We start from the raw sequence: 26,822 nt of genomic DNA, 5'->3' as shown, positions 1-26,822 counted from the left end.
ATTCTATTTTCAATATTAAAAAATTGGGTTAAGTGATAACACAGTATGTTGCAAGAGAGACATGATTTAAATAATTAAAGTACAATAGGTACAATTAAAAATATATACTGTATATGCAAGTGCAGATACTGCACAGATACATAGTGATTGTACAAAGTGATGTCTTCCAAGATGATCAGAGAGGAAATAACAGTTTGATGGAGGAAGTGTCTGGAGGAAGAGTCTGATTGGTGAATCAGTTCCAAGCGGCTAAATGCTCAACTATTGTCTCTCTTGTATAAGAACAGGGTTGTTATCCAGACTGAAGTACTCATTCAACCATAAAGACTGGATAGTCAGCTGGTTGACTTGAACACTTCTCTGTGGCAGAACACATTGTCTACTGGACCAAGACTTTCTACTAAAATCCATCCATCTGGATCAAAACGTGCTTCTGGAAACAGAGATCAGACTGTGGACAACACAACAGCTGTAAGTACAATCATTTATTAGATTGTTTTCATGGCATTGCAGAGCCTCTCTTATTTTCTGTGTTTCCAAGAATACCAGTCTAAACGTGCCTGAATGTCTGTTGTTTATTTGTCTTCAATATAATATGTATATGTAAGAGTTTATTTGTACAATGAATAGTTTGCAATACAGCAGTATCAAGACTTACAGGTGATTCTATGATTGTAACTTGAATGGAAGTGGAAGTAAATTAAAAATCAATGCATTTGAAAAGCCAATGTGGGTATCGGTGCTTATTTTATTTAATAAAAATAAATGTTAATATTTCCCATTGGTCAGCATTGGGTTGAAATGGAACATAGCCACATTATATGTTAAATGGGAAACAATTTATTTCTGTGTTCGGTAGGCCTCGGAATGCTGATCCAACATTGATTGATTGATTGATGATTGATTGATTTTTATTGTGGAGTAAAAGACAGCATCCAAGGGATAAAAACATGAGAAAGTGCAAGCACTTATTTCCATCATGGTCCCTGATTTTGGACATGGACAGACATCATAAAACATAGAGCATCACAATAAAACATACTAAAACAGAGCATCATAATAAAACATAGAGCATCATAATAAAACATAGAGCATCATAATAAAACATAGAGCATCATAATAAAACATAGATCATCATAATAAAAAACAGAATAAAACATAATAGCAACCCCATACAAAAAAAAAACACTTCCTACCCTCTCCTTCCTATGGCTATTCTATACTTCACTGGCTAGCCATTTCTTTGTGGCACGTCTAAAACGTCCCCCCTCTTCGATGTTTTTCAGGGCCACTGGAAGCTTGTTCCACTCCAGTGCTGCAGAATATAAAAATGTATTTGTGCCCATTAGGGAGTTAAATTTTGGCAGAATAAAATCCGTACTGCTCCTTCTAGTGGAGTATGAATGATTGTCACGGAATCGATTAAAATAATTAGATAGATATTTCGGACCTGTATTTTGAACTATCTTGTGTGTGAGACCTAATTTGATGTGAATTACCCTTTTATTGACCGGAAGCCAGTTTAGTTGCCTAAAGAAAGTTGGCCCTAGGTGAGTGCGTGGAGGTAGTTTAAGGACTACTCTCATTAATTTGTTTTGAGCTGTCTGAAGTTTATTTTTCAGGACCTGTTAATTGATCAATATCAAATATCAAATACATCAGGTCAACATTTGATGAAATACATGTTTCATAAATCATGAAAATAAATCTGCAACCAAGATGCCTCCCTGTTCGACAATATCTTGCTCTGATAAATTAATTTTTTGTAATCTGATGCCATAATCCAAGATTCACAATTTCAGTCACCAGCCAACTGGATGGTCAGTAATGTAAGTAATGTCAGACTCAATGTTTATCAAAAACCATGGAATACATCAAATCAATACATTTCCTAAAGACACTTATATTTAAAATCTTTGATTTGGAACCTGAAAGATGTCATTATTTAAGGATTTAAATTATGATCATCCAGTACCTTGTAGAGAAAATTAAAATAATGAAAGTACAACAAGTACAAATAAAACAAAAATATATACAGGTGAAAATACTGCACACATACATTATTGATTGTACAAAGTGTAGCATAATAGTTGTCTTCCAAGATGATTATAAGAGGTTTTATCACCTTGTGTTTGATGGATGGGGTGTCTATTCTGATTGACCAATCAGTTCAAAGAAGCTAACTGCTCTACTATTGGCTCTGTTGTATAAGAACAGGGCTGTTTTCCAGACTGAAGTACTCATTCAACCAAAAACACTGGATAGTCTGCTGTTTGACTTGAACCTCTCTGTGTGGCAGAACACATTCTCTACTGGAACAAGACTTTATACTAAAACCATCTGGATCAGAACTTGCTTATGATAACATATAGCAGACTTTTGATACCACAACATCAGTAAGTACAATTATTTATTTGATTGTTTCCGTTTCAGAGCCTCTCTTTTGTCCTGCTTATTTCCTGTCTAAATATGCCCTCTAATAATTTTAATCTCTGTTGTTTATTTCTCTTCAGTATATTTAAAGGTATATTTGTACAGTTACGAACACAATGACATATTGCAGATAAGTGACCATTTTGTTGTGCACAGTATTTTAGCTAATGCTGACTAGTTTTTAATACCCATCCATGGAGCAGATTCACTTTCAAGCCCTGCTTGATACTGCACTGCCAATCAGTTGCTCTGATGTGTGGTTTGTAATTGAGTGGGGATAAGGAAGGTGGTGCTATTGCTGGCCACACACCAGGCTCTGCCAAGAGAGGTCTGGAGAACATCACACTATAATTAGTTACTAAACTACAACTACAACCCACCCACCCACAAAACAAAACAAAATATATAAACAAAGTGCAATACGGAATTACAGATTTTACCTTAAATCAAATTTTTTAAACTACAAATTCAACCAAAACACAATCTGACATGTTCATTGTGCTTCTCTCTATTCCAGATACAAGTGTTCCCCAACAACAGATAATGGCTGAGTCAAGGCCTCACTGCTGTGACCAATGTGGAAAGAGCTTTGTCAAAAAGTCTACTCTTCATATACACCAGCGTATTCATACAGGACAGAAGCCCTACCAATGTGACCAGTGTGGGGAGAGCTTCAATCAGTCTGGCAGCTTAAAGAGGCACCAGCGTATTCATACAGGAGAGAAGCCCTATCCCTGTGACAAGTGTGGGGAGAGCTTCAATCAGTTTGGCACCTTAAAGATACACCAGAACATCCATACAGGAGAGAAGCACTATCCCTGTGACCAGTGTGGGAAGAGCTTCAATCAGTCTGGCACCTTAAAGAGTCACCAGCGTATTCATACAGGAGAGAAGCCCTACCACTGTGATCAATGTGGAAAAAGCTTCAGACATTTGAGTAACTTAAAGAGACACCAGAACATCCATACAGGAGAGAAGCTCTATCCCTGTGACCAGTGTGGGAAGAGCTTCAATCACTCTAGCACCTTAAAGAGTCACCAGAAAATTCATACAGGAGAGAAGCCTGTGACCAGTGTGGAAAGAGCTTCAGACACTTTAGTAACTTAAAGAGACACAAACATCCATACAGGAGAGAAGCCCTATCCCTGTGACCAGTGTGGGAAGAGCTTCAATCGATCTGGCAGCTTAAAGACACACCAGGATATTCATACAGGAGAGAAGCCTGTGACCAGTGTGGGAAGAGCTTCAGTACATTTGACTTCTCAGATATTTGAGTCACTTAACGAGACACCAGAACATTCATACAGGGGAGAAGCACTACCACTGTGACCAGGATGGGAAGAGTTTCAATGAGTATTGCAGCTTAAACAGACACCAGAACATTCATACAGGGGAGAAGGACTATCCTTGTGACCAGTGTGGGAAGAGCTTCAGACACTTTAAGAACTTAAAGAGTCACCAGAACATCCATACAGGAGAGAAGCCCTATCCCTGTGACCAGTGTGGGAAGAGCTTCAGAGACTTTAGTAACTTAAAGAGACACCAGAACATTCATACAGGGGAGAAGCACTATCCCTGTGACCAGTGTGGGAAGAGCTTCAATCTGTCTGGCAGCTTAAAGAAACACCAGCTTATTCATACAGGAGAGAAGTGCTACCACTGTGACCAATTCATACAGGTGTCAACCCCTAAAATTATGTAGAAAAAATAAATATATATACTCAACAGCGCATTCATATTGGACAGAAATTCAACCTACTTCTGCATATTGTATAAACCTATGCATTTAAAAATAAAATCTGCAAACCTAATTACGGTACATCAATATTGGCTGAACAGTATTATGTTTGTAGATGAAGTATTTAATTTTATCTTGGCCATTTTTACATTGTTTAACAACCAAGAGATGTTTGTATGTACTTGATCCATACATAAATATGATTTTTTCATTTTTTTCTCTCGTGGAGAAACCGGAGCATCCGCACAAGAACAAGCCGGTTCAGGGACCGTTTTTTCCCACAAGCCACAAGACTCCTGAACAAGGACAAGAACAGGAGATAACCATATTAAAAAAACTCTTGAACAGAAATACTGCATAAAAAAAAAACATACACACACACACACACACCCTGCTTTCTGTGAATATTTTATTTTTGATTTAGCCTTACCTCATTTTACTCATCTTACTACTACTACTTCTTGTTACCATTCTTGTATTCATTGTTGTTTCTTAATTGTGCACTGTTGCAATGCCCCTCCATTGTTGTGTATTTGACAAATAAAGAACTTGAACTTGAACTTTCCTTCCTCTAACTCAGTGCTGCCCAAACTTAATCTACCGGGTTATCTGTCTACCCACAGAACAATTTACAAATAAACCACAACAACACTGATGACATACCAGAGCCAATGGCCCAGGCATAATGTAATAAACATTTGTATAGCAGTGGGATACACTCTTCCTAATTGATTTGCAATTGTATTAAATAATAATAAATACCCATTTACTTTTGGAAAACATCAATGGGAGCAGACTGGAGCATCCTACAGATGGTTTAATGTCTCTGAATACTGTACACGCAGGTGTGCAGAGGCTGAACTGGTGGTAGTATTGTTCTCACTGAATAGCTACCCAAATACCTCTGATGGGCAATAGCTTAACATTGAACTTCAATTTGCCTCTGATTAGCTTACCTAGTATGTTGTAAGAGAGAGAAGATTGCTATATTTGAAGTAAAATATGTACAAATTAAACTCAAATATATGCAGGTGGAGATATCACAGTTATGCATAGTGATTGTACAAAGTGTAGCCGAATAGTTGACTTCCAAGATGATTGGAAGAGGAAATATCACCATGTGTTTCAATTAAATAAAAAAAACGTTATTAGTCCTGCAAGGGACAATTTAAGGCATGAATACGGCAAACAGCTGCACTTATACACATACAAGACAGAACAAGAGACATACATGACACTATTAAAGCACAAGAAACATGACACTGTTAGAACAGGATCCTTATATAGCTGAGCTGTCAAGTCTAATAAATAAATTCGGTCCGTACAAAAAAAGTGGGGTCAAAAGGTGCATATTAGTGAACTGACCATTCCTTGCACTGTGGCCATTCACCAGTCGAATGGCCTCTGGAACAAAACCAAACTTCCTTATGTTTGTTTTACAGGCAGGCTGTCTAAAGCGCTTTCCTGATGGCAGAACGTCAAAACACACAAGAAGGACATGTGTGGAGTCAGTCACTAATTATCTTATGTGCTTTCTTGAGCACTGGGGTGCAGAGTCATTAGAAATGTATTTTGAAATATATTGTGAATTACATTAACCAATATAAAATACATCATGTCAACATTTTATGTTTAGCAAATCTTGAAATCACATCGGTAAAACAATATCCTGACCTGACAAATGTTTTTGTAATCTGGTGGCTTAATACAAGAATCACAGTTTCAATCACCAGCTAACTGATGGTCAATAATACAATGTTGATTCTTGTTTCCCATGTTAAACTTGACCACTGGTCTCTTTGGTTTCATTTTTATTCTGATACTCAATGTTTAACAAATACCATGGAATAAATCAAATCAATACATTCCTAAAGACACACAATTAAAAGTCCCACTGAGGATTATGTTTGATTTGGAACCTGAAATATGGCAAATTCATTCTATTTTCAATATTTAAATAAACTAATTGGGTTAAGTGATAACCCAGTATGTTGTAAGAGAGAGAGGATTTAAATAATTTTGGTAATCACGTCAACATTTGATCAAATAAATGTTTCATAAATCTTGAAAGCACAAGAAACATGACACTGTTAGAACAGGATCCTTATATAGCTGAGCTGTCAACTCTAATAAATAAATTCGGTCCGTACAAAAAAAGTGGGGTCAAAAGGTGCATATTAGTGAACTGACCATTCCTTGCACTGTGGCCATTCACCAGTCGAATGGCCTCTGGAACAAAACCAAACTTCCTTATGTTTGTTTTACAGGCAGGCTGTCTAAAGCGCTTTCCTTATGGCAGAACGTCAAAACACACAAGAAGGACATATGTGGAGTCAGTCACTAATTATCTTATGTGCTTTCTTGAGCACTTGAGCGCTGTTTGTGTTTTGCCGATAATTTTTTTGAGCTAAGGTTGACAACACCTTGCAGTCTGTCCTTGTCTCTTTGACAGAGGGATGTGAACCAACATACAAATGAAAAGGTTAGAATACTTTAAATAAAGGAAGAATAAAACATTGCCAGAATTTTCAGCCAGCTTGTATCGAAAGTAGCTTCACTGCATGAGAAACAAGAACGAAATAACTCACTATACTGATTCAACATGATAAGTAAAAAAGAAGGCATGGGTTCTATGGTCATATAGCAGAATACAGTACATTGAAGATGGGATACCTATCAGAGGTATTCAGCATGAATAATGCTACTGTATTGGGCCACTAACTACCCCTATTCAGTACCCTAATTGTTCCCTGCTATGTACATGTTTATAGGGTACTTCAGTCTCATCATATTGACTTTTCAATTGCAAATCTATCATGAGGTGGATGTGGCCACTGTATCTCACTTGCTATACAAATGCTTATTACGTATGACTAGGCCATTGGCGCTGGTATTTCCATTGTCACTGTATAGTTTCATGTGTAAATTGTTTGTGGGTAGGCAGGGAGGGGCACTGGGGTGCAGAGTCATTAGAAATGTATTTTGAAATATATTGTGAATTACATTAACCAATATAAAATACATCATGTCAACATTTTATGTTTAGCAAATCTTGAAATCACATCGGTAAAACAATATCCTGACCTGACAAATGTTTTTGTAATCTGGTGGCTTAATACAAGAATCACAGTTTCAATCACCAGCTAACTGATGGTCAATAATACAATGTTGATTCTTGTTTCCCATGTTAAACTTGACCACTGGTCTCTTTGGTTTCATTTTTATTCTGATACTCAATGTTTAACAAATACCATGGAATAAATCAAATCAATACATTCCTAAAGACACATAATTAAAAGTCCCACTGAGGATTATGTTTGATTTGGAACCTGAAATATGGCAAATTCATTCTATTTTCAATATTTAAATAAACAAATTGGGTTAAGTGATAACCCAGTATGTTGTAAGAGAGAGAGGATTTAAATCATTTTGGTAATCACGTCAACATTTGATCAAATAAATGTTTCATAAATCTTGAAAGCACAAGAAACATGACACTGTTAGAACAGGATCCTTATATAGCTGAGCTGTCAACTCTAATAAATAAATTCGGTCCGTACAAAAAAAGTGGGGTCAAAAGGTGCATATTAGTGAACTGACCATTCCTTGCACTGTGGCCATTCACCAGTCGAATGGCCTCTGGAACAAAACCAAACTTCCTTATGTTTGTTTTACAGGCAGGCTGTCTAAAGCGCTTTCCTTATGGCAGAACGTCAAAACACACAAGAAGGACATGTGTGGAGTCAGTCACTAATTATCTTATGTGCTTTCTTGAGCACTTGAGCACTGTTTGTGTTTTGCCGATAATTTTTTTGAGCTAAGGTTGACAACACCTTGCAGTCTGTCCTTGTCTCTTTGACAGAGGGATGTGAACCAACATACAAATGAAAAGGTTAGAATACTTTCAATAAAGGAAGAATAAAACGTTGCCAGAATTTTCAGCCAGCTTGTATCGAAAGTAGCTTCACTGCATGAGAAACAAGAACGAAATAACTCACTATACTGATTCAACATGATAAGTAAAAAAATAAAAAATAAGGCATGGGTTCTATGGTCATATAGCAGAATACAGTACATTGAAGATGGGATACCTATCAGAGGTATTCAGCATGAATAATGCTACTGTATTGGGCCACTAACTACCCCTATTCAGTACCCTAATTGTTCCCTGCTATGTACATGTTTATAGGGTACTTCAGTCTCATCATATTGACTTTTCAATTGCAAATCTATCATGAGGTGGATGTGGCCACTGTATCTCACTTGCTATACAAATGCTTATTACGTATGACTAGGCCATTGGCGCTGGTATTTCCATTGTCACTGTATAGTTTCATGTGTAAATTGTTTGTGGGTAGGCAGGGAGGGGCACTGGGGTGCAGAGTCATTAGAAATGTATTTTGAAATATATTGTGAATTACATTAACCAATATAAAATACATCATGTCAACATTTTATGTTTAGCAAATCTTGAAATCACATCGGTAAAACAATATCCTGACCTGACAAATGTTTTTGTAATCTGGTGGCTTAATACAAGAATCACAGTTTCAATCACCAGCTAACTGATGGTCAATAATACAATGTTGATTCTTGTTTCCCACATTAAACTTGACCACTAGTCTCTTTGGTTTCATTTATATTCTGATACTCAATGTTTAACAAATACCATGGAATAAATCAAATCAATACATTCCTAAAGACACATAATTAAAAGTCCCACTGAGGATTATGTTTGATTTGGAACCTGAAATATGGCAAATTCATTTTCAATATTTAAATAAACAAATTGGGTTAAGTGATAACCCAGTATGTTGTAAGAGAGAGAGGATTTAAATAATTTTGGTAATCACGTCAACATTTGATCAAATAAATGTTTCATAAATCTTGAAAGCACAAGAAACATGACACTGTTAGAACAGGATCCTTATATAGCTGAGCTGTCAACTCTAATAAATAAATTCGGTCCGTACAAAAAAGTGGGGTCAAAAGGTGCATATTAGTGAACTGACCATTCCTTGCACTGTGGCCATTCACCAGTCGAATGGCCTCTGGAACAAAACCAAACTTCCTTATGTTTGTTTTACAGGCAGGCTGTCTAAAGCGTTTTCCTGATGGCAGAACGTCAAAACACACAAGAAGGACATGTGTGGAGTCAGTCACTAATTATCTTATGTGCTTTCTTGAGCACTTGAGCGCTGTTTGTGTTTTGCCGGTCATTTTTGAGCTAAGGTTGACAACACCTTGCAGTCTGTCCTTGTCTCTTTGACATAGGGATGTGAACCAACATACAAATGAAAAGGTTAGAATACTTTCAATAAAGGAAGAATAAAACGTTGCCAGAATTTTCAGCCAGCTTGTATCGAAAGTAGCTTCACCGCATGAGAAACAAGAACGAAATAACTCACTATACTGATTCAACATGATAAGTAAAAAAAAAAAAAAAATGAAAAAAAGGCATGGGTTCTATGGTCATATAGCAGAATACAGTATATTGAAGATGGGATACCTATCAGAGGTATTCAGCATGAATAATGCTACTGTATTGGGCACACTAACTACCCCTATTCAGTACCCTAATTGTTCCCTGCTATGTACATGTTTATAGGGTACTTCAGTCTCATCATATTGACTTTTCAATTGCAAATCTATCATGAGGTGGATGTGGCCACTGTATCTCACTTGCTATACAAATGCTTATTACGTATGACTAGGCCATTGGCGCTGGTATTTCCATTGTCACTGTATAGTTTCATGTGTAAATTGTTTGTGGGTAGGCAGGGAGGGGCACTGGGGTGCAGAGTCATTAGAAATGTATTTTGAAATATATTGTGAATTACATTAACCAATATAAAATACATCATGTCAACATTTTATATTTAGCAAATCTTGAAATCACATCGGTAAAACAATATCCTGACCTGACAAATGTTTTTGTAATCTGGTGGCTTAATACAAGAATCACAGTTTCAATCACCAGCTAACTGATGGTCAATAATACAATGTTGATTCTTGTTTCCCATGTTAAACTTGACCACTGGTCTCTTTGGTTTCATTTTTATTCTGATACTCAATGTTTAACAAATACCATGGAATAAATCAAATCAATACATTCCTAAAGACACATAATTAAAAGTTCCACTGAGGATTATGTTTGATTTGGAACCTGAAATATGGCAAATTCATTCTATTTTCAATATTTAAATAAACAAATTGGGTTAAGTGATAACCCAGTATGTTGTAAGAGAGAGAGGATTTAAATAATTTTGGTAATCACGTCAACATTTGATCAAATAAATGTTTCATACATCTTGAAAGCACAAGAAACATGACACTGTTAGAACAGGATCCTTATATAGCTGAGCTGTCAACTCTAATAAATAAATTCGGTCCGTACAAAAAAAGTGGGGTCAAAAGGTGCATATTAGTGAACTGACCATTCCTTGCACTGTGGCCATTCACCAGTCGAATGGCCTCTGGAACAAAACCAAACTTCCTTATGTTTGTTTTACAGGCAGGCTGTCTAAAGCGCTTTCCTTATGGCAGAACGTCAAAACACACAAGAAGGACATGTGTGGAGTCAGTCACTAATTATCTTATGTGCTTTCTTGAGCACTTGAGCACTGTTTGTGTTTTGCCGATAATTTTTTTGAGCTAAGGTTGACAACACCTTGCAGTCTGTCCTTGTCTCTTTGACAGAGGGATGTGAACCAACATACAAATGAAAAGGTTAGAATACTTTCAATAAAGGAAGAATAAAACGTTGCCAGAATTTTCAGCCAGCTTGTATCGAAAGTAGCTTCACTGCATGAGAAACAAGAACGAAATAACTCACTATACTGATTCAACATGATAAGTAAAAAAATAAAAAATAAGGCATGGGTTCTATGGTCATATAGCAGAATACAGTACATTGAAGATGGGATACCTATCAGAGGTATTCAGCATGAATAATGCTACTGTATTGGGCCACTAACTACCCCTATTCAGTACCCTAATTGTTCCCTGCTATGTACATGTTTATAGGGTACTTCAGTCTCATCATATTGACTTTTCAATTGCAAATCTATCATGAGGTGGATGTGGCCACTGTATCTCACTTGCTATACAAATGCTTATTACGTATGACTAGGCCATTGGCGCTGGTATTTCCATTGTCACTGTATAGTTTCATGTGTAAATTGTTTGTGGGTAGGCAGGGAGGGGCACTGGGGTGCAGAGTCATTAGAAATGTATTTTGAAATATATTGTGAATTACATTAACCAATATAAAATACATCATGTCAACATTTTATGTTTAGCAAATCTTGAAATCACATCGGTAAAACAATATCCTGACCTGACAAATGTTTTTGTAATCTGGTGGCTTAATACAAGAATCACAGTTTCAATCACCAGCTAACTGATGGTCAATAATACAATGTTGATTCTTGTTTCCCACATTAAACTTGACCACTAGTCTCTTTGGTTTCATTTATATTCTGATACTCAATGTTTAACAAATACCATGGAATAAATCAAATCAATACATTCCTAAAGACACACAATTAAAAGTCCCACTGAGGATTATGTTTGATTTGGAACCTGAAATATGGCAAATTCATTTTCAATATTTAAATAAACAAATTGGGTTAAGTGATAACCCAGTATGTTGTAAGAGAGAGAGGATTTAAATAATTTTGGTAATCACGTCAACATTTGATCAAATAAATGTTTCATAAATCTTGAAAGCACAAGAAACATGACACTGTTAGAACAGGATCCTTATATAGCTGAGCTGTCAACTCTAATAAATAAATTCGGTCCGTACAAAAAAGTGGGGTCAAAAGGTGCATATTAGTGAACTGACCATTCCTTGCACTGTGGCCATTCACCAGTCGAATGGCCTCTGGAACAAAACCAAACTTCCTTATGTTTGTTTTACAGGCAGGCTGTCTAAAGCGTTTTCCTGATGGCAGAACGTCAAAACACACAAGAAGGACATGTGTGGAGTCAGTCACTAATTATCTTATGTGCTTTCTTGAGCACTTGAGCGCTGTTTGTGTTTTGCCGGTCATTTTTGAGCTAAGGTTGACAACACCTTGCAGTCTGTCCTTGTCTCTTTGACATAGGGATGTGAACCAACATACAAATGAAAAGGTTAGAATACTTTCAATAAAGGAAGAATAAAACGTTGCCAGAATTTTCAGCCAGCTTGTATCGAAAGTAGCTTCACCGCATGAGAAACAAGAACGAAATAACTCACTATACTGATTCAACATGATAAGTAAAAAAAAAAAAAAAAAAAGGAAAAAAAGGCATGGGTTCTATGGTCATATAGCAGAATACAGTATATTGAAGATGGGATACCTATCAGAGGTATTCAGCATGAATAATGCTACTGTATTGGGCACACTAACTACCCCTATTCAGTACCCTAATTGTTCCCTGCTATGTACATGTTTATAGGGTACTTCAGTCTCATCATATTGACTTTTCCAATTGCAAATCTATCATGAGGTGGATGTGGCCACTGTATCTCACTTGCTATACAAATGCTTATTACGTATGACTAGGCCATTGGCGCTGGTATTTCCATTGTCACTGTATAGTTTCATGTGTAAATTGTTTGTGGGTAGGCAGGGAGGGGCACTGGGGTGCAGAGTCATTAGAAATGTATTTTGAAATATATTGTGAATTACATTAACCAATATAAAATACATCATGTCAACATTTTATATTTAGCAAATCTTGAAATCACATCGGTAAAACAATATCCTGACCTGACAAATGTTTTTGTAATCTGGTGGCTTAATACAAGAATCACAGTTTCAATCACCAGCTAACTGATGGTCAATAATACAATGTTGATTCTTGTTTCCCATGTTAAACTTGACCACTGGTCTCTTTGGTTTCATTTTTATTCTGATACTCAATGTTTAACAAATACCATGGAATAAATCAAATCAATACATTCCTAAAGACACATAATTAAAAGTCCCACTGAGGATTATGTTTGATTTGGAACCTGAAATATGGCAAATTCATTCTATTTTCAATATTTAAATAAACAAATTGGGTTAAGTGATAACCCAGTATGTTGTAAGAGAGAGAGGATTTAAATCATTTTGGTAATCACGTCAACATTTGATCAAATAAATGTTTCATAAATCTTGAAAGCACAAGAAACATGACACTGTTAGAACAGGATCCTTATATAGCTGAGCTGTCAACTCTAATAAATAAATTCGGTCCGTACAAAAAAAGTGGGGTCAAAAGGTGCATATTAGTGAACTGACCATTCCTTGCACTGTGGCCATTCACCAGTCGAATGGCCTCTGGAAAAAAACCAAACTTCCTTATGTTTGTTTTACAGGCAGGCTGTCTAAATCGCTTTCCTGATGGCAGAACGTCAAAACATACAAGAAGGACATGTGTGGAGTCAGTCACTAATTATCTTATGTGCTTTCTTGAGCACTTGAGCGCTGTTTGTGTTTTGCCGATCATTTTTGAGCTAAGGTTGACAACACCTTGCAGTCTGTCCTTGTCTCTTTGACAGAGGGATGTGAACCAACATACAAATGAAAAGGTTAGAATACTTTCAATAAAAAAGGAAGAATAAAATGTTGCCAGAATTTTCAGCCAGCTTGTATCGAAAGTAGCTTCACCGCATGAGAAACAAGAACGAAATAACTCACTATACTGATTCAACATGATAAGTAAAAAATAAGGCATGGGTTCTATGGTCATATAGCAGAATACAGTACATTGAAGATGGGATACCTATCAGAGGTATTCAGTGTAGCGTGATCCAATCTGCGTTGTGTCTGGTGTGGTGTAGAAGTAGACTCCGACAACGGTACTCAATTGACAGCTGGTTTTATTGGTGATCTCCTGTTATCGAACCAAAAACAGCACACACAACATGGTGATGAGCTACCGTCCTAGCCGGTGGAATCCACCTCTGTTCTCTTCCACGTTAAACTCAAAGAGAGCGCGCACACTCAAAACAGTGCGCCATCCACAGTTACAGCAATTGTTAGCTACTATCAAATACACGTAACTCAATACAAGTCAACTTCAGCAAAAACATATGAAATAATATGAAATGAAAGACAGTGTGTAAGCATTAATTAAACCGAAATACAAAAACAACGGTTCATACCTGTTATCGAACCAAAAACAGCACACACAACATGGTGATGAGCTACCGTCCTAGCCGGTGGAATCCACCTGTTATTGTTACAGAATAACTAGGCTGTTTTACACAGGGCGAATTAATGTCATCACACACAGGACAATTTCAGTACCAAAACCAAAACATAAATCAACTTTACAAGTTATACATCGCAATTAAACCAAACATTAGGTAACCGAAAGTGCATACCTCTGTTCTCTTCCACGTTAAACTCAAAGAGAGAGATCACTTCCGCCGGCGTTTCTCTTGCCGACGAACCGGCTAAACCATTATGTACATTATTTGAAAGTATTTACAATACAACAAATACTCAACTGGAAAGATGACCTATCCTCTCTAAACCCATTATAAAAGACCAAAAGGGATTTCGTTTGGAGAATCAATAACTCAATATGAGGAAATTAATATAAACTAATAACCAAGACACCCCTCCAAAACACTCGAGTGAGCTCGGTCCACTTTGTTCCTTCAAAATAAGAGTGTTTCCGTCTTGACCTACTTATTTAAGATGAAAGATAAACGTTTCTGTCCATGATCTAGCATAACAACTTCACTCTGCTACATTCACCCCTACTGTTTTATGCCAGATTATGGACATTGTTCCCTTCAATTAACTCAACAGCGCAAGTACAAACCAAAGAAATAGAAAATTAAAAAAGTATCACAATGAGTCAACGCGTCACATGTAACTCGGTGTATTCCCTTAATTCCAAACCTAGAAAATAGGTTGACCAGCTCAAAAGCTATCCGATGAAGGATCAGGAAAAATAAAGGGTAGCTAATCCCTCATCTAACCATAGAAAAAAAAACATGCCATGTACATATTTATACCATGGAATACACCAAAATTACTAAATCATGTCTAATGCAATAGACAACCATAACTACCAGTATGACTCAAAGAAAATCAAACAGCAAAATCAAAGAAAGAAAAGAAAAAAAATTATTAATAAAAAGAATCACTAAAAAGAAAACAAAAAAAATTGTGTCATCTTTTAAGATGACAGCAGAGCCCTGACTCTTTGTACAGCCATCGTCTGAATGAGCCTGTTAACTGGCCTGATGAACCTCCCCAGCCTAGTGTAAACCCCTTGAGGTACCCCAACTACACTCGGTATGACAGTGACAATGGCCGATTCAGGTTCACACACTGGTACAAGTAAGGATGAACTACAAGGGGCCTCCTCCGGAGCCATCATGTCCTCAGTGCCTGATTCCACAGTTGTCGTGTCTGACGACTGATCACTATCCTGATAAACAATTACAGAGTATGACTCCTCTGATTCAACATCTGCATCTGGTCCCTCCATCCAAAAGTGGCGTGGTTTCTTCAGTTTACACTCCTGCTCCCCACCATTATGTGTCTCAAGTGTAATTCTATGATGTTGATCACTACTCATACTTCCCACCTGCACCTCTGCTGTCTCTGATATACCCGTCCCTGTCATGGTATCTACTACCCCCTCCACACTGGACTCAGGAAGATGAGCAACCCACCGGGCAGTTCTCAGCTCATCCTGATCAGAATCATCTGTCATTTCCTCACTCGGAACAGTGCCTGGAATAGACACCTCAATCTCTGGCTCATCCCATGACGGCAGAGGCAGGAAATTGACGGGCATAATCAAGTTCCTATGAACAGTCTTAATCCTCCCTGTGACAGGATGACGGATACTGTATATGTTCAGCACACTGTTTTTACACACTACAGTATAGACAGCACTCTCCCAGCGGTCAGCTAGCTTTTTCTTGCCTCGCTCCCCCTTATTTGCCAGTAAGACCCGATCCCCCTTCTCTACCGAATGTCCCTTTAACTGTCTGTTATACACCTCAGCTTGCCTGGTCTGTTGCTTCTCAGCATGCTTTTGAGCAAGTGCCATTGCTTCCCTCAGATCCTTTCCCAGTGACTGGACATACTTATCCACATCCACCGTATCTCCATCCAAAAGGACACTCTCAAACATGACATCGACAGGTAATCTTGGGGTGCGGCCAAACATCAAAAAGAAGGGTGGGAGCCCTGTGGTCTCATGCACTGTGCAATTATAAGCAAACGTCAATGTGTTCAACATCTGAGGCCATTTCACCTTGGAACGAGGTGGCAAAGCACGGATCATATTACCTAAAGTGCGGTTTAGACGTTCTGCCTGTCCATTTCCCATAGGATGGTATGGCGTGGTATGGGATTTTTCAACCCCTGCCATCTGAAGCATTTCTGCTATGAGTGCACTCTCAAAATTAGCCCCTCTGTCGCTATGAATGCAGGCTGCAAAACCATAAACAGAAAAAAAATTATTCCAAAGCACTCTGGCCACTGTCTTGGCAGATTGATTGGGACACGGGTAAGCACATGCTAGTTTGGTAAAATGGTCAGTTATAACAAGCACATCAATGGACTTATTATTGGCATCCTCAGCCGACCAAAAGTCAATACACACCAACTCCAGCGGTGCAGTGGTGACTATAGATACCAACGGAGCTCTAGCCTCAGGCTCCGGTGCTTTGCTCAGTACACATATCTTACAATGACTCACATATTCTTTGACATCCTTTTCCATGGAGTTCCAATAGAAACGTTGTCTAGTGAGCCACAATGTGCGCTGCTGGCCCTGGTGACCAGCCTCATCATGTACCCCTTTCAGCACCTGTCCTCTCAGAGCGCTCGGTACAACATATTGAAAGACCTTCTTCTTACTCACAGCGTGTTTGTGAGTTTTCCCCACTGTCTCAGTGTGCGGTTTGTTTCTTTTGACTCATGAACTCTCTCTCTTCGAGATGGGCGGCGGCCTCTATCTACAAAGAATTTGACTCTACTAGTAACAGGGTCCTGGCACTGCTTGTCGTACAATTCTTTATGAGTGAGGACAGGCAATGGGCTCTGTCCCATGGACACCAACCTTTCTAACTGCTGCACATGAGAGACTGCTCTCATAGCTGCGCCATCCTCCCAACAGCGATGTGTGTGGAGTACAGCAGATACCTCTTCACGGGATATGCTCCCACTGTCACTACCCACCTCACCACTAGCCTTAAGGGAACTCTGGGTGGACAACCCTAGGCCCTTCCTCCTCACCTCTGGTTCCTCACAGGTAAGACGGAACATGTTCTGCACGTCATCCACCTCCAAACCTCTAGCCTCCCTCAACAAGACATCATACGAGGTCCTTGTCAGCCTGTGCATCACCCTAGGCCGAGTAAAAGGCTCCCTGCTCAGTGCATCAGCTACTGTATTCTTAGGCCCAGGAATGTACTGAATGTCAAAATCAAAAGATGCCAGCTTAGCTACCCATCTCTGCTCGCATGCATCAAGTTTTGGCTTTGTGAGGATGTACTTAAGTGGATTATTATCTGTCCACACTGTAAATCTATGTCCTCGCAGCCAATGGCTAAACTTGTCGTGTATAGCCCATTTCATGGCGAGAAACTCAAGCCTATGAGCTGGATATTTAGACTGAGCATGATTCAAAGATTTACTAGCAAAAGCTATGGGCCTGGCTGTGCCACACCCTTCCTGCACTTGTGAAAGCACAGCTCCCAGTCCACTAGTGGATGCATCTACAGACAATAGAAATGGCTGAGAAAAGTCAGGGTGAGCCAACAGAGCTTGTCCCACCAATGCGGCTTTTAACGCCTCAAAGGCCTCCCTACACTCCACAGTCCAGTCTGCTGCACTAAGCTTACGAAGGGGGGCAGCTCTCTTCCCTTTAACTTTGCCTCTCCGTGGCTTTTTCACACCCGTGGTCAGCTGAAACAGTGGTCTTGCAACTACAGAGCAGTTCTCAATGTAATGTTGATAATACACCACCATTCCTAAGAATGACCGGATCTTATTGGCAGACGGGGTGACACCATCCGACTCCATAATATCGCTCTCCGTCACACCCACTATAGCCTGCACCTTATCAGGGTCTGTGGCTATCCCTTCCCAAGAAACAATATGTCCCAAAAACTTCAGTGACTTTCTCAGAAACTGACACTTAGATGGAGACAACTTCAGGTTGTGTTCTCGTAAACGCTGAAATACCATCTCCAGCCTCTGCAAGCTCTCTTCTTCAGACTTGCCAAAGACCAGAAGGTCATCTAAGTAACAGAGAAGACTCAGTGAGTTCTGATCACCAAAGATTGTGAGCATCATTCTCATGAACGTAGCTGGACTGTTACAAAGCCCCTGGGGCATACGGTTATATTCATGTAAACCGAGGGGAGAGGAGAAAGCAGTGTATTTCTTATCATCCTCATGCAGTGGGACATTGTAATATCCGGATGTCAAATCCATAGAACTGAAAAAGGCATTGCCTCCCAACGCTGCAAGTACATCTGCTTGGTGAGGTAAGGGATGTGCATCTTTCACCGTGCGAGCATTTAACCACCTGAAATCTGTGCACAGTCTCAAGTCACCATTCTTTTTCCAACAAAGAACAAGTGGGGATGCATACTCGCTACTCGACTTCCTAATTATCTCCCTGTCCTCCATCTCGTTCAGAGTCTCTCTCAACTTTTGGTAATGGGCGGGGGAGAGCCTCCGGTAAGGTAACCGAAAGGGCCGATCGTCAGTCAGTCGGATACGATGACAGAAGCCACTAGCCTCACCACAATCCAACCGATGTCTAGAAAACACATCCTCATAGTTCTCAATTAGGTCAGTCAGTCTATCCTTCCAGACTGGTGAGACCTGACAGTCATCAACTGACAGGTTCTGGAGCCCTAGACTAGCCAGTCTATCATTCCCCCTAGCTACATTGTTGCTAGCACAACTCCTAGCTGTGAGACTGCCGTGAGAGCTGCCACTACTCACTCTACCGGCATTCTGGTGGACTGTCGTGTTCGTATCACTGTCAAAATCCTCTAATGCAATGCATGGATACACGTCAGCCACTTTTGCATTCCTTCTCAAGGTGATAGATTTGGTAGTCGGGTTTATAATCTTGACAGGAAGCCACCCATCCCCCCAGAGAGGTGTAACTACCCTGCCAACTAGTATGTTACGGTGCACACAACGAGAGGCGCTGGGCTCAACAATAACCGTACTTCCCATAGAAAGTTTTGTCCTGGGTGGGAGACGACCCCACACTACATGCTCACTCATAGGTTCAAGTGTCACGGCCTGTTTCAACTTGACTGTTCCCACTTTGTCAGGAATTTCCTCCCCCCTCCATCTCTCAAGGTTGGCCATGAACCTGATAAACTGACTGTTTTCATCCTGACATGGTGACTCAGCTTTTCCCAATATGCGCCAGTAGGCCCCAGTGGATTTGAACTGTCTGATTAAGGGCTTCATCACATTTGTGCCTATAATGAGCTCATCAACCTGACCCTCAACTATCAGGACTGGTACTATGTATTCAAACCGTAAAGCTTAAGTTCAGCTCACCACGTTCCCACCGGACTAGTCTGTTTCCCACCACAACCCACAAGAACAACATTGATAGTAGATATCAAGTCACCCGTTACTACTCCTGCCTCCCTCAGCCGAGGAACCACATCTGCATGCAGAGAAGTAGCCATGGATCCACTATCTAACATCCCCTGTAACTCAACTTGTCTCCTGTTAATACAGTGGTTGAAAATAAAGGAATGTCACTTTGGGGATGTTTGTTTGTTTGTTTGTTTGTTTATTAACACAGTTAACAGAAGTAAAAACAATACATAATAAGTTATAACGATTGTGAAGAGAAGTTAGAAGCCTAGAGGCTTATCAAGAACGTCCCCCGTTTTATAAATCAAACATACAAAAATACAAGAATATGCATATTATAAAATACCAGAATATTCACTTTGGGATGTTCTGGTCACATTCTGCATATTACTGTTTTGTCTTTGGGTGCTGCTTCACAAACGGACGTATATACAGACTGAATATCATCATTACAATTGGAGGAAAAACCATAGGGGCCCACATTGTCCTCCTTTGAATGGGGGCCGTCTAGTTTTCCTGAGGAGGACCAGTCTGTCTCTGACCAGGGGGCTGTCTATGAGTGGTCTGCCCACAATAGATACCGATATGCCCTGGCCGAGACACTTGAAGCACAGCCTGTGCGTCCTACAGTGCGTCCTAGTGTTGTGCTCCAAACTGCCACAAACCTGACTTCTTGAGAATGTTTGGGGAATTGTTTATGGGGGCCATGTTGTACATATGGGCCATTTTGTACATAGGGGCCATTTGTACAGACTGAGTGTTGTTGCCTAAGCCATCTCTAACACTCTCACTAACACTCTCAAAACTCTATCCATTGTGTTATTCTCAGATACAGACGACAGCTGCTCTAACTCTGGACTACTGACAGCAATAGGTGACGCGCTTTGTTCGTGGTTAACACCCGCCCTCTCCTGTGATGACTCAATGGCGACCACATGTTGTGTCAACCGACCTCGACTCGCTCTGTGCTCTCTCAAATATTCATCCAAATGTTCCTGCACCTCACATGCTGTCCACTCACGAGATGGCTTACTTTTGAACACTAAGGACAACTCCTTATCAGGGAAGTTACGGATGAACATGAGAACTAGATGCTGGCTCAGGTTAGTCTGAGGTTCCCCCTTACTAAGAAGACACTGCTCCGTGGCTTCTGCTGCTTTGTTAAGCCTAATCCAATAGTCAAGAGGATTCTCGCTTGCATATGCTTTGACTGCATAAAAGTCAGCTAACGGAAGATCTGAGTGAATAATATCACCAAAATGTTGCCTAAGAATGCTAAAAATAACACCCACCTCACTGACAGTTGAGTTGCTACGCATCCATACTTTGGTAACGTCCCGGGCCCTCCCCATTAGCTTGTTCATAACCTCCTCAACTTGTTCAGCCCCAGTACAGTTATTTTTCTTTCTGATATACGTCCTCATGAGTTCCTCCCACTCAAAAACAGAGCACTTATCTGTGCTGTCCCCTCTAAAATAGGGTGGGGCATTTGCATCTGAACGTAACACAAGATTGATTTTGGATGCATCAATCACAGTATTCCCACATTGGTCAGGTTGGAACATCTGTTGGGGATTTTGAGAAGCTAATGCAGGTGAAGTCCCCGAGGTTGTGTTCTGCATTAACGTCATTCTAATAGCTTCCCCTATTTCTGACCCAATGGATTTTATCAAATTGGCCATTTGGCTGGGGGATGTTTCAACACTAGTGTTGTTCATTTCACCGGGTGAGGGAACAACCGGGGTGAAAATTAAAGGTGGGGCATTTCTCTCAGAGGGACCCTCTACACTCTCCCTTCCAGGACTAGAGGGACCTGAAAAACCTGGACTCGCCGGAGTAGACTGCATAACTGGTGTGTACATTAGAGCCCCTCTCCCTCTCCCCACAGTCAAGCTCCCTGTAGGAGTGTTTCCTATGTTCAAAGTCATTTTCAGTATCAAATGGTACTTTTACCGTTACTTGTTTTAGGTAACACACTCGAAATCAATAAACTTGATGAGAGACCATATCTTTTTCAAAGGATTCAGTGCTCTCCAGCCTCCTCAGGAACAGACGGCGAATGCAGCGTCCACGTGACCAGGCCGCGCCGGCAGCCTCCACGCGACCAGGCCGCACATGAAGCCTCCACGTCTCTCCAGCAACACTGGTGGTCGGCTTCCGCTGACCAGTTGATCCGGATTGTCTCGGCACCAGTTTGTAGCGTGATCCAATCTGCGTTGTGTCTGGTGTGGTGTAGAAGTAGACTCCGACAACGGTACTCAATTGACAGCTGGTTTTATTGGTGATCTCCTGTTATCGAACCAAAAACAGCACACACAACATGGTGATGAGCTACCGTCCTAGCCGGTGGAATCCACCTCTGTTCTCTTCCATGTTAAACTCAAAGAGAGCGCGCACACTCAAAACAGTGCGCCATCCACAGTTACAGCAATTGTTAGCTACTATCAAATACACGTAACTCAATACAAGTCAACTTCAGCAAAAACATATGAAATAATATGAAATGAAAGACAGTGTGTAAGCATTAATTAAACCGAAATACAAAAACAACGGTTCATACCTGTTATCGAACCAAAAACAGCACACACAACATGGTGATGAGCTACCGTCCTAGCCGGTGGAATCCACCTGTTATTGTTACAGAATACGAGTTAGCACACGACGGTACTGTGGCTGTTTTACACAGGGCGAATTAATGTCATCACACACAGGACAATTTCAGTACCAAAACCAAAACATAAATCAATTTTACAAGTTATACATCGCAATTAAACCAAACATTAGGTAACCGAAAGTGCATACCTCTGTTCTTTTTCCACGTTAAACTCAAAGAGAGAGATCACTTCCGCCGGCGTTTCTCTTGCCGACGAACCGGCTAAACCATTATGTACATTATTTGAAAGTATTTACAATACAATAAATACTCAACTGGAAAGATGACCTATCCTCTCTAAACCCATTATAAAAGACCAAAAGGGATTTCGTTTGGAGAATCAATAACTCAATATGAGGAAATTAATATAAACTAATAACCAAGACACCCCTCCAAAACACTCGAGTGAGCTCGGTCCACTTTGTTCCTTCAAAATAAGAGTGTTTCCGTCTTGACCTACTTATTTAAGATGAAAGATAAAAGTTTCTGTCCATGATCTAGCATAACAACTTCACTCTGCTACATCAGCATGAATAATGCTACTGTATTGGTCACACTAACTACCCCTATTCAGTACCCTAATTGTTCCCTGCTATGTACATGTTTATAGGGTACTTCAGTCTCATCATATTGACTTTTCAATAGCAAATCTATCATGAGGTGGATGTGGCCACTGTATCTCACTTGCTATACAAATGCGTATTACGTATGACTAGGCCATTGGCGCTGGTATTTCCATTGTCACTGTATAGTTTCATGTGTAAATTGTTTGTGGGTAGGCAGGGAGGGGCACTGGGGTGCAGAGTCATTAGAAATGTATTTTGAAATATATTGTGAATTACATTAACCAATATAAAATACATCATGTCAACATTTTATGTTTAGCAAATCTTGATATCACATTTGTAAAATAATATCCTGACCTGACAAATGTTTTTGTAATCTGGTGGCTTAATACAAGAATCACAGTTTCAATCACCAGCTAACTGATGGTCAATAATACAATGTTGATTCTTGTTTCCTACGTTAAACTTGACCACTGGTCTCTTACTCAATGTTTAACAAATACCATGGAATAAATCAAATCAATACATTCCAAAAGACACATAATTAAAAGTCCCAGTGAGGATTATGTTTGATTTGGAACCTGAAATATGGCAAATTCATTCTATCTTCAATATTTAAAAAAACAAATTGGGTTAACTGATAACCCACTATGTTGTAAGAGAGAGAGGATTTAAATCATTTTTGTAATCACGTCAACATTTGATAAAATAAATGTTTCATAAATCTTGAAAGCACAAGAAACATGACACTGTTAGAACAGGATCCTTATATAGCTGAGCTGTCAAGTCTAATAAATAAATTCGGTCCGTACAAAAAAAGTGGGGTCAAAAGGTGCATATTAGTGAACTGACCATTCCTTGCACTGTGGCCATTCACCAGTCAAATGGCGTCTGGAACTAAACCAAACATCCTTATGTTTGTTTTACAGGCAGGCTGTCTAAAGCGCTTTCCTGATGGCAGAACGTCAAAACACACAAGAAGGACATGTGTGGAGTCAGTCACTAATTATCTTATGTGCTTTCTTGAGCACTTGAGCACTGTTTGTGTTTTGCCGATAATTTTTGAGCTAAGGTTGACAACACCTTGCAGTCTGTCCTTGTCTCTTTGACAGAGGGATGTGAACCAACATACAAATGAAAAGGTTAGAATACTTTCAATAAAGGAAGAATAAAACGTTGCCAGAATTTTCAGCCAGCTTGTATCGAAAGTAGCTTCACCGCATGAGAAACAAGAACGAAATAACTCACTATACTGATTCAACATGATAAGTAAAAAAAAAAAAGGCATGGGTTCTATGGTCATATAGCAGAATACAGTATATTGAAGATGGGATACCTATCAGAGGTATTCAGCATGAATAATGGTACTGTATTGGTCACACTAACTACCCCTATTCAGTACCCTACTTGTTCCCTGCTATGTACATGTTTATAGGGTACTTCAGTCTCATCATATTGACTTTTCAAGTGCAAATCTATCATGAGGTGGATGTGGCCACTGTATCTCACTTGCTATACAAATGCTTATTACGTATGACTGGGCCATTGGCGCTGGTATTTCCATTGTCACTGTATAGTTTCATGTGTGAATTGTTTGTGGGTAGGCAGGGAGGGGCACTGGGGTGCAGAGTCATTAGAAATGTATTTTGAAATATATTGTGAATTACATTAACCAATATAAAATACATCATGTCAACATTTTATGTTTAGCAAATCTTGATATCACATTTGTAAAATAATATCCTGACAAATGTTTTTGTAATCTGGTGGCTTAATACAAGAATCACAGTTTCAATCACCAGCTAACTGATGGTCAATAATACAATGTTGATTCTTGTTTCCCACGTTAAACTTGACCACTGGTCTCTTTGGTTTCATTTTTATTCTGATACTCAATGTTTAACAAATACCATGGAATAAATCAAATCAATACATTCCTAAAGGCAAGGTGTCTCTCGCGAGGGAAGGTGTTGTCAATTTGAAAGGTCACGATATTGGTGTTATTTCAATCAATTTAAACATGGCCCATTTCATGACTATTTTGTTGGGGCGAGGGGGGGGGGGGCAAGATATTTTGGTCCGCCAAAGGGGGGCCTGACAGAAAAAGTTTGAGAAGCACTGCACTATACTGATTCAACATGATAAGTAAAAAACAAATAAGGCATGGGTTCTATGGTCATATAGCAGAATACAGTACATTGAAGATGGGATACCTATCAGAGGTATTCAGCATGAATAATGGTACTGTATTGGTCACACTAACTACCCCTATTCAGTACCCTAATTGTTCCCTGCTATGTACATGTTTATAGGGTACTTCAGTCTCATCATATTGACTTTTCAATTGCAAATCTATCATGAGATGGATGTGGCCACTGTATCTCACTTGCTATACAAATGCTTATTACGTATGACTGGGCCATTGGCTCTGGTATTTCCATTGTCACTGTATAGTTTCATGTGTAAATTGTTTGTGGGTAGGCAGGGAGGGGCACTGGGGTGCAGAGCCATTAGAAATTTATTTTGAAATATATTGTGAATTACATTAACCAATATAAAATACATCGTGTCAACATTTTATGTTTAGCAAATCTTGATATCACATTTGTCAAATAATATCCTGACCTGACAAATGTTTTTGTAATCTGGTGGCTTAATACAAGAATCACAGTTTCAATCACCAGCTAACTGATGATCAATAATACAATGTTGATTATTGTTTCCCACGTTAAACTTGACCACTGGTCTCTTTGGTTTCATTTTTATTCTGATACTCAATGTTTAACAAATACCATGGAATAAATCAAATCAATACATTCCTAAAGACACATAATTAAAAGTCCCACTAAGGATTATGTTTGATTTGGAACCTGAAATATGGCAAATTCATTCTATTTTCAATATTTAAAAAAACAAATTGGGTTAAGTGATAACCCACTATGTTGTAAGAGAGAGAGGATTTAAATAATTTTGGTAATCACGTCAACATTTGATAAAATAAATGTTTCATAAATCTTGAAAGCACAAGAAACATGACACTGTTAGAACAGGATCCTTATATAGCTGAGCTGTCAAGTCTAATAAATAAATTCGGTCCGTACAAAAAAAGTGGGGTCAAAAGGTGCATATTAGTGAACTGACCATTCCTTGCACTGTGGCCATTCACCAGTCAAATGGCGTCTGGAACAAAACCAAACATCCTTATGTTTGTTTTACAGGCAGGCTGTCTAAAGCGCTTTCCTGATGGCAGAACGTCAAAACACACAAGAAAGACATGTGTGGAGTCAGTCACTAATTATCTTATGTGCTTTCTTGAGCACTTGAGCACTGTTTGTGTTTTGCCGATAATTTTTGAGCTAAGGTTGACAACACCTTGCAGTCTGTCCTTGTCTCTTTGACAGAGGGATGTGAACCAACATACAAATGAAAAGGTTAGAATACTTTCAATAAAGGAAGAATAAAACGTTGCCAGAATTTTCAGCCAGCTTGTATCGAAAGTAGCTTCACCGCATGAGAAACAAGAACGAAATAACTCACTATACTGATTCAACATGATAAGTAAAAAAAAAAAAAGGCATGGGTTCTATGGTCATATAGCAGAATACAGTATATTGAAGATGGGATACCTATCAGAGGTATTCAGCATGAATAATGGTACTGTATTGGTCACACTAACTACCCCTATTCAGTACCCTACTTGTTCCCTGCTATGTACATGTTTATAGGGTACTTCAGTCTCATCATATTGACTTTTCAAGTGCAAATCTATCATGAGGTGGATGTGGCCACTGTATCTCACTTGCTATACAAATGCTTATTACGTATGACTGGGCCATTGG

At 39.2% G+C, this 26,822-nt stretch overlaps 1 protein-coding gene across 1 annotated transcript in view; it reads left to right on the top strand.

Annotated features, from left to right (window-relative positions):
- Positions 1 to 2,976: 2,976 nt before the first annotated feature.
- The window catches only part of LOC311225165 (uncharacterized protein), a gene marked incomplete at both ends in the record, with an annotated part of 51,160 nt that continues 27,314 nt past the window's right edge, over positions 2,977 to 26,822 (top strand). Inside the window, 2 exons of the mRNA XM_084310370.1 lie at positions 2,977 to 3,138; positions 3,307 to 3,396. Of these exons, the coding sequence (XP_084166496.1) occupies positions 2,977 to 3,138; positions 3,307 to 3,396 (252 nt within the window). The remainder of the gene's footprint in view (positions 3,139 to 3,306; positions 3,397 to 26,822) is intronic.

This window comes from Notolepis coatsorum (assembly GCF_963971535.1).
Source record: "Notolepis coatsorum genome assembly, chromosome: 3".
Classification (NCBI taxonomy): Eukaryota; Metazoa; Chordata; class Actinopteri; order Aulopiformes; family Paralepididae; genus Notolepis; species Notolepis coatsorum.
Note: the sequence above shows the minus strand (reverse complement) of the source record. Positions and strands in the feature narration are given on the sequence as shown.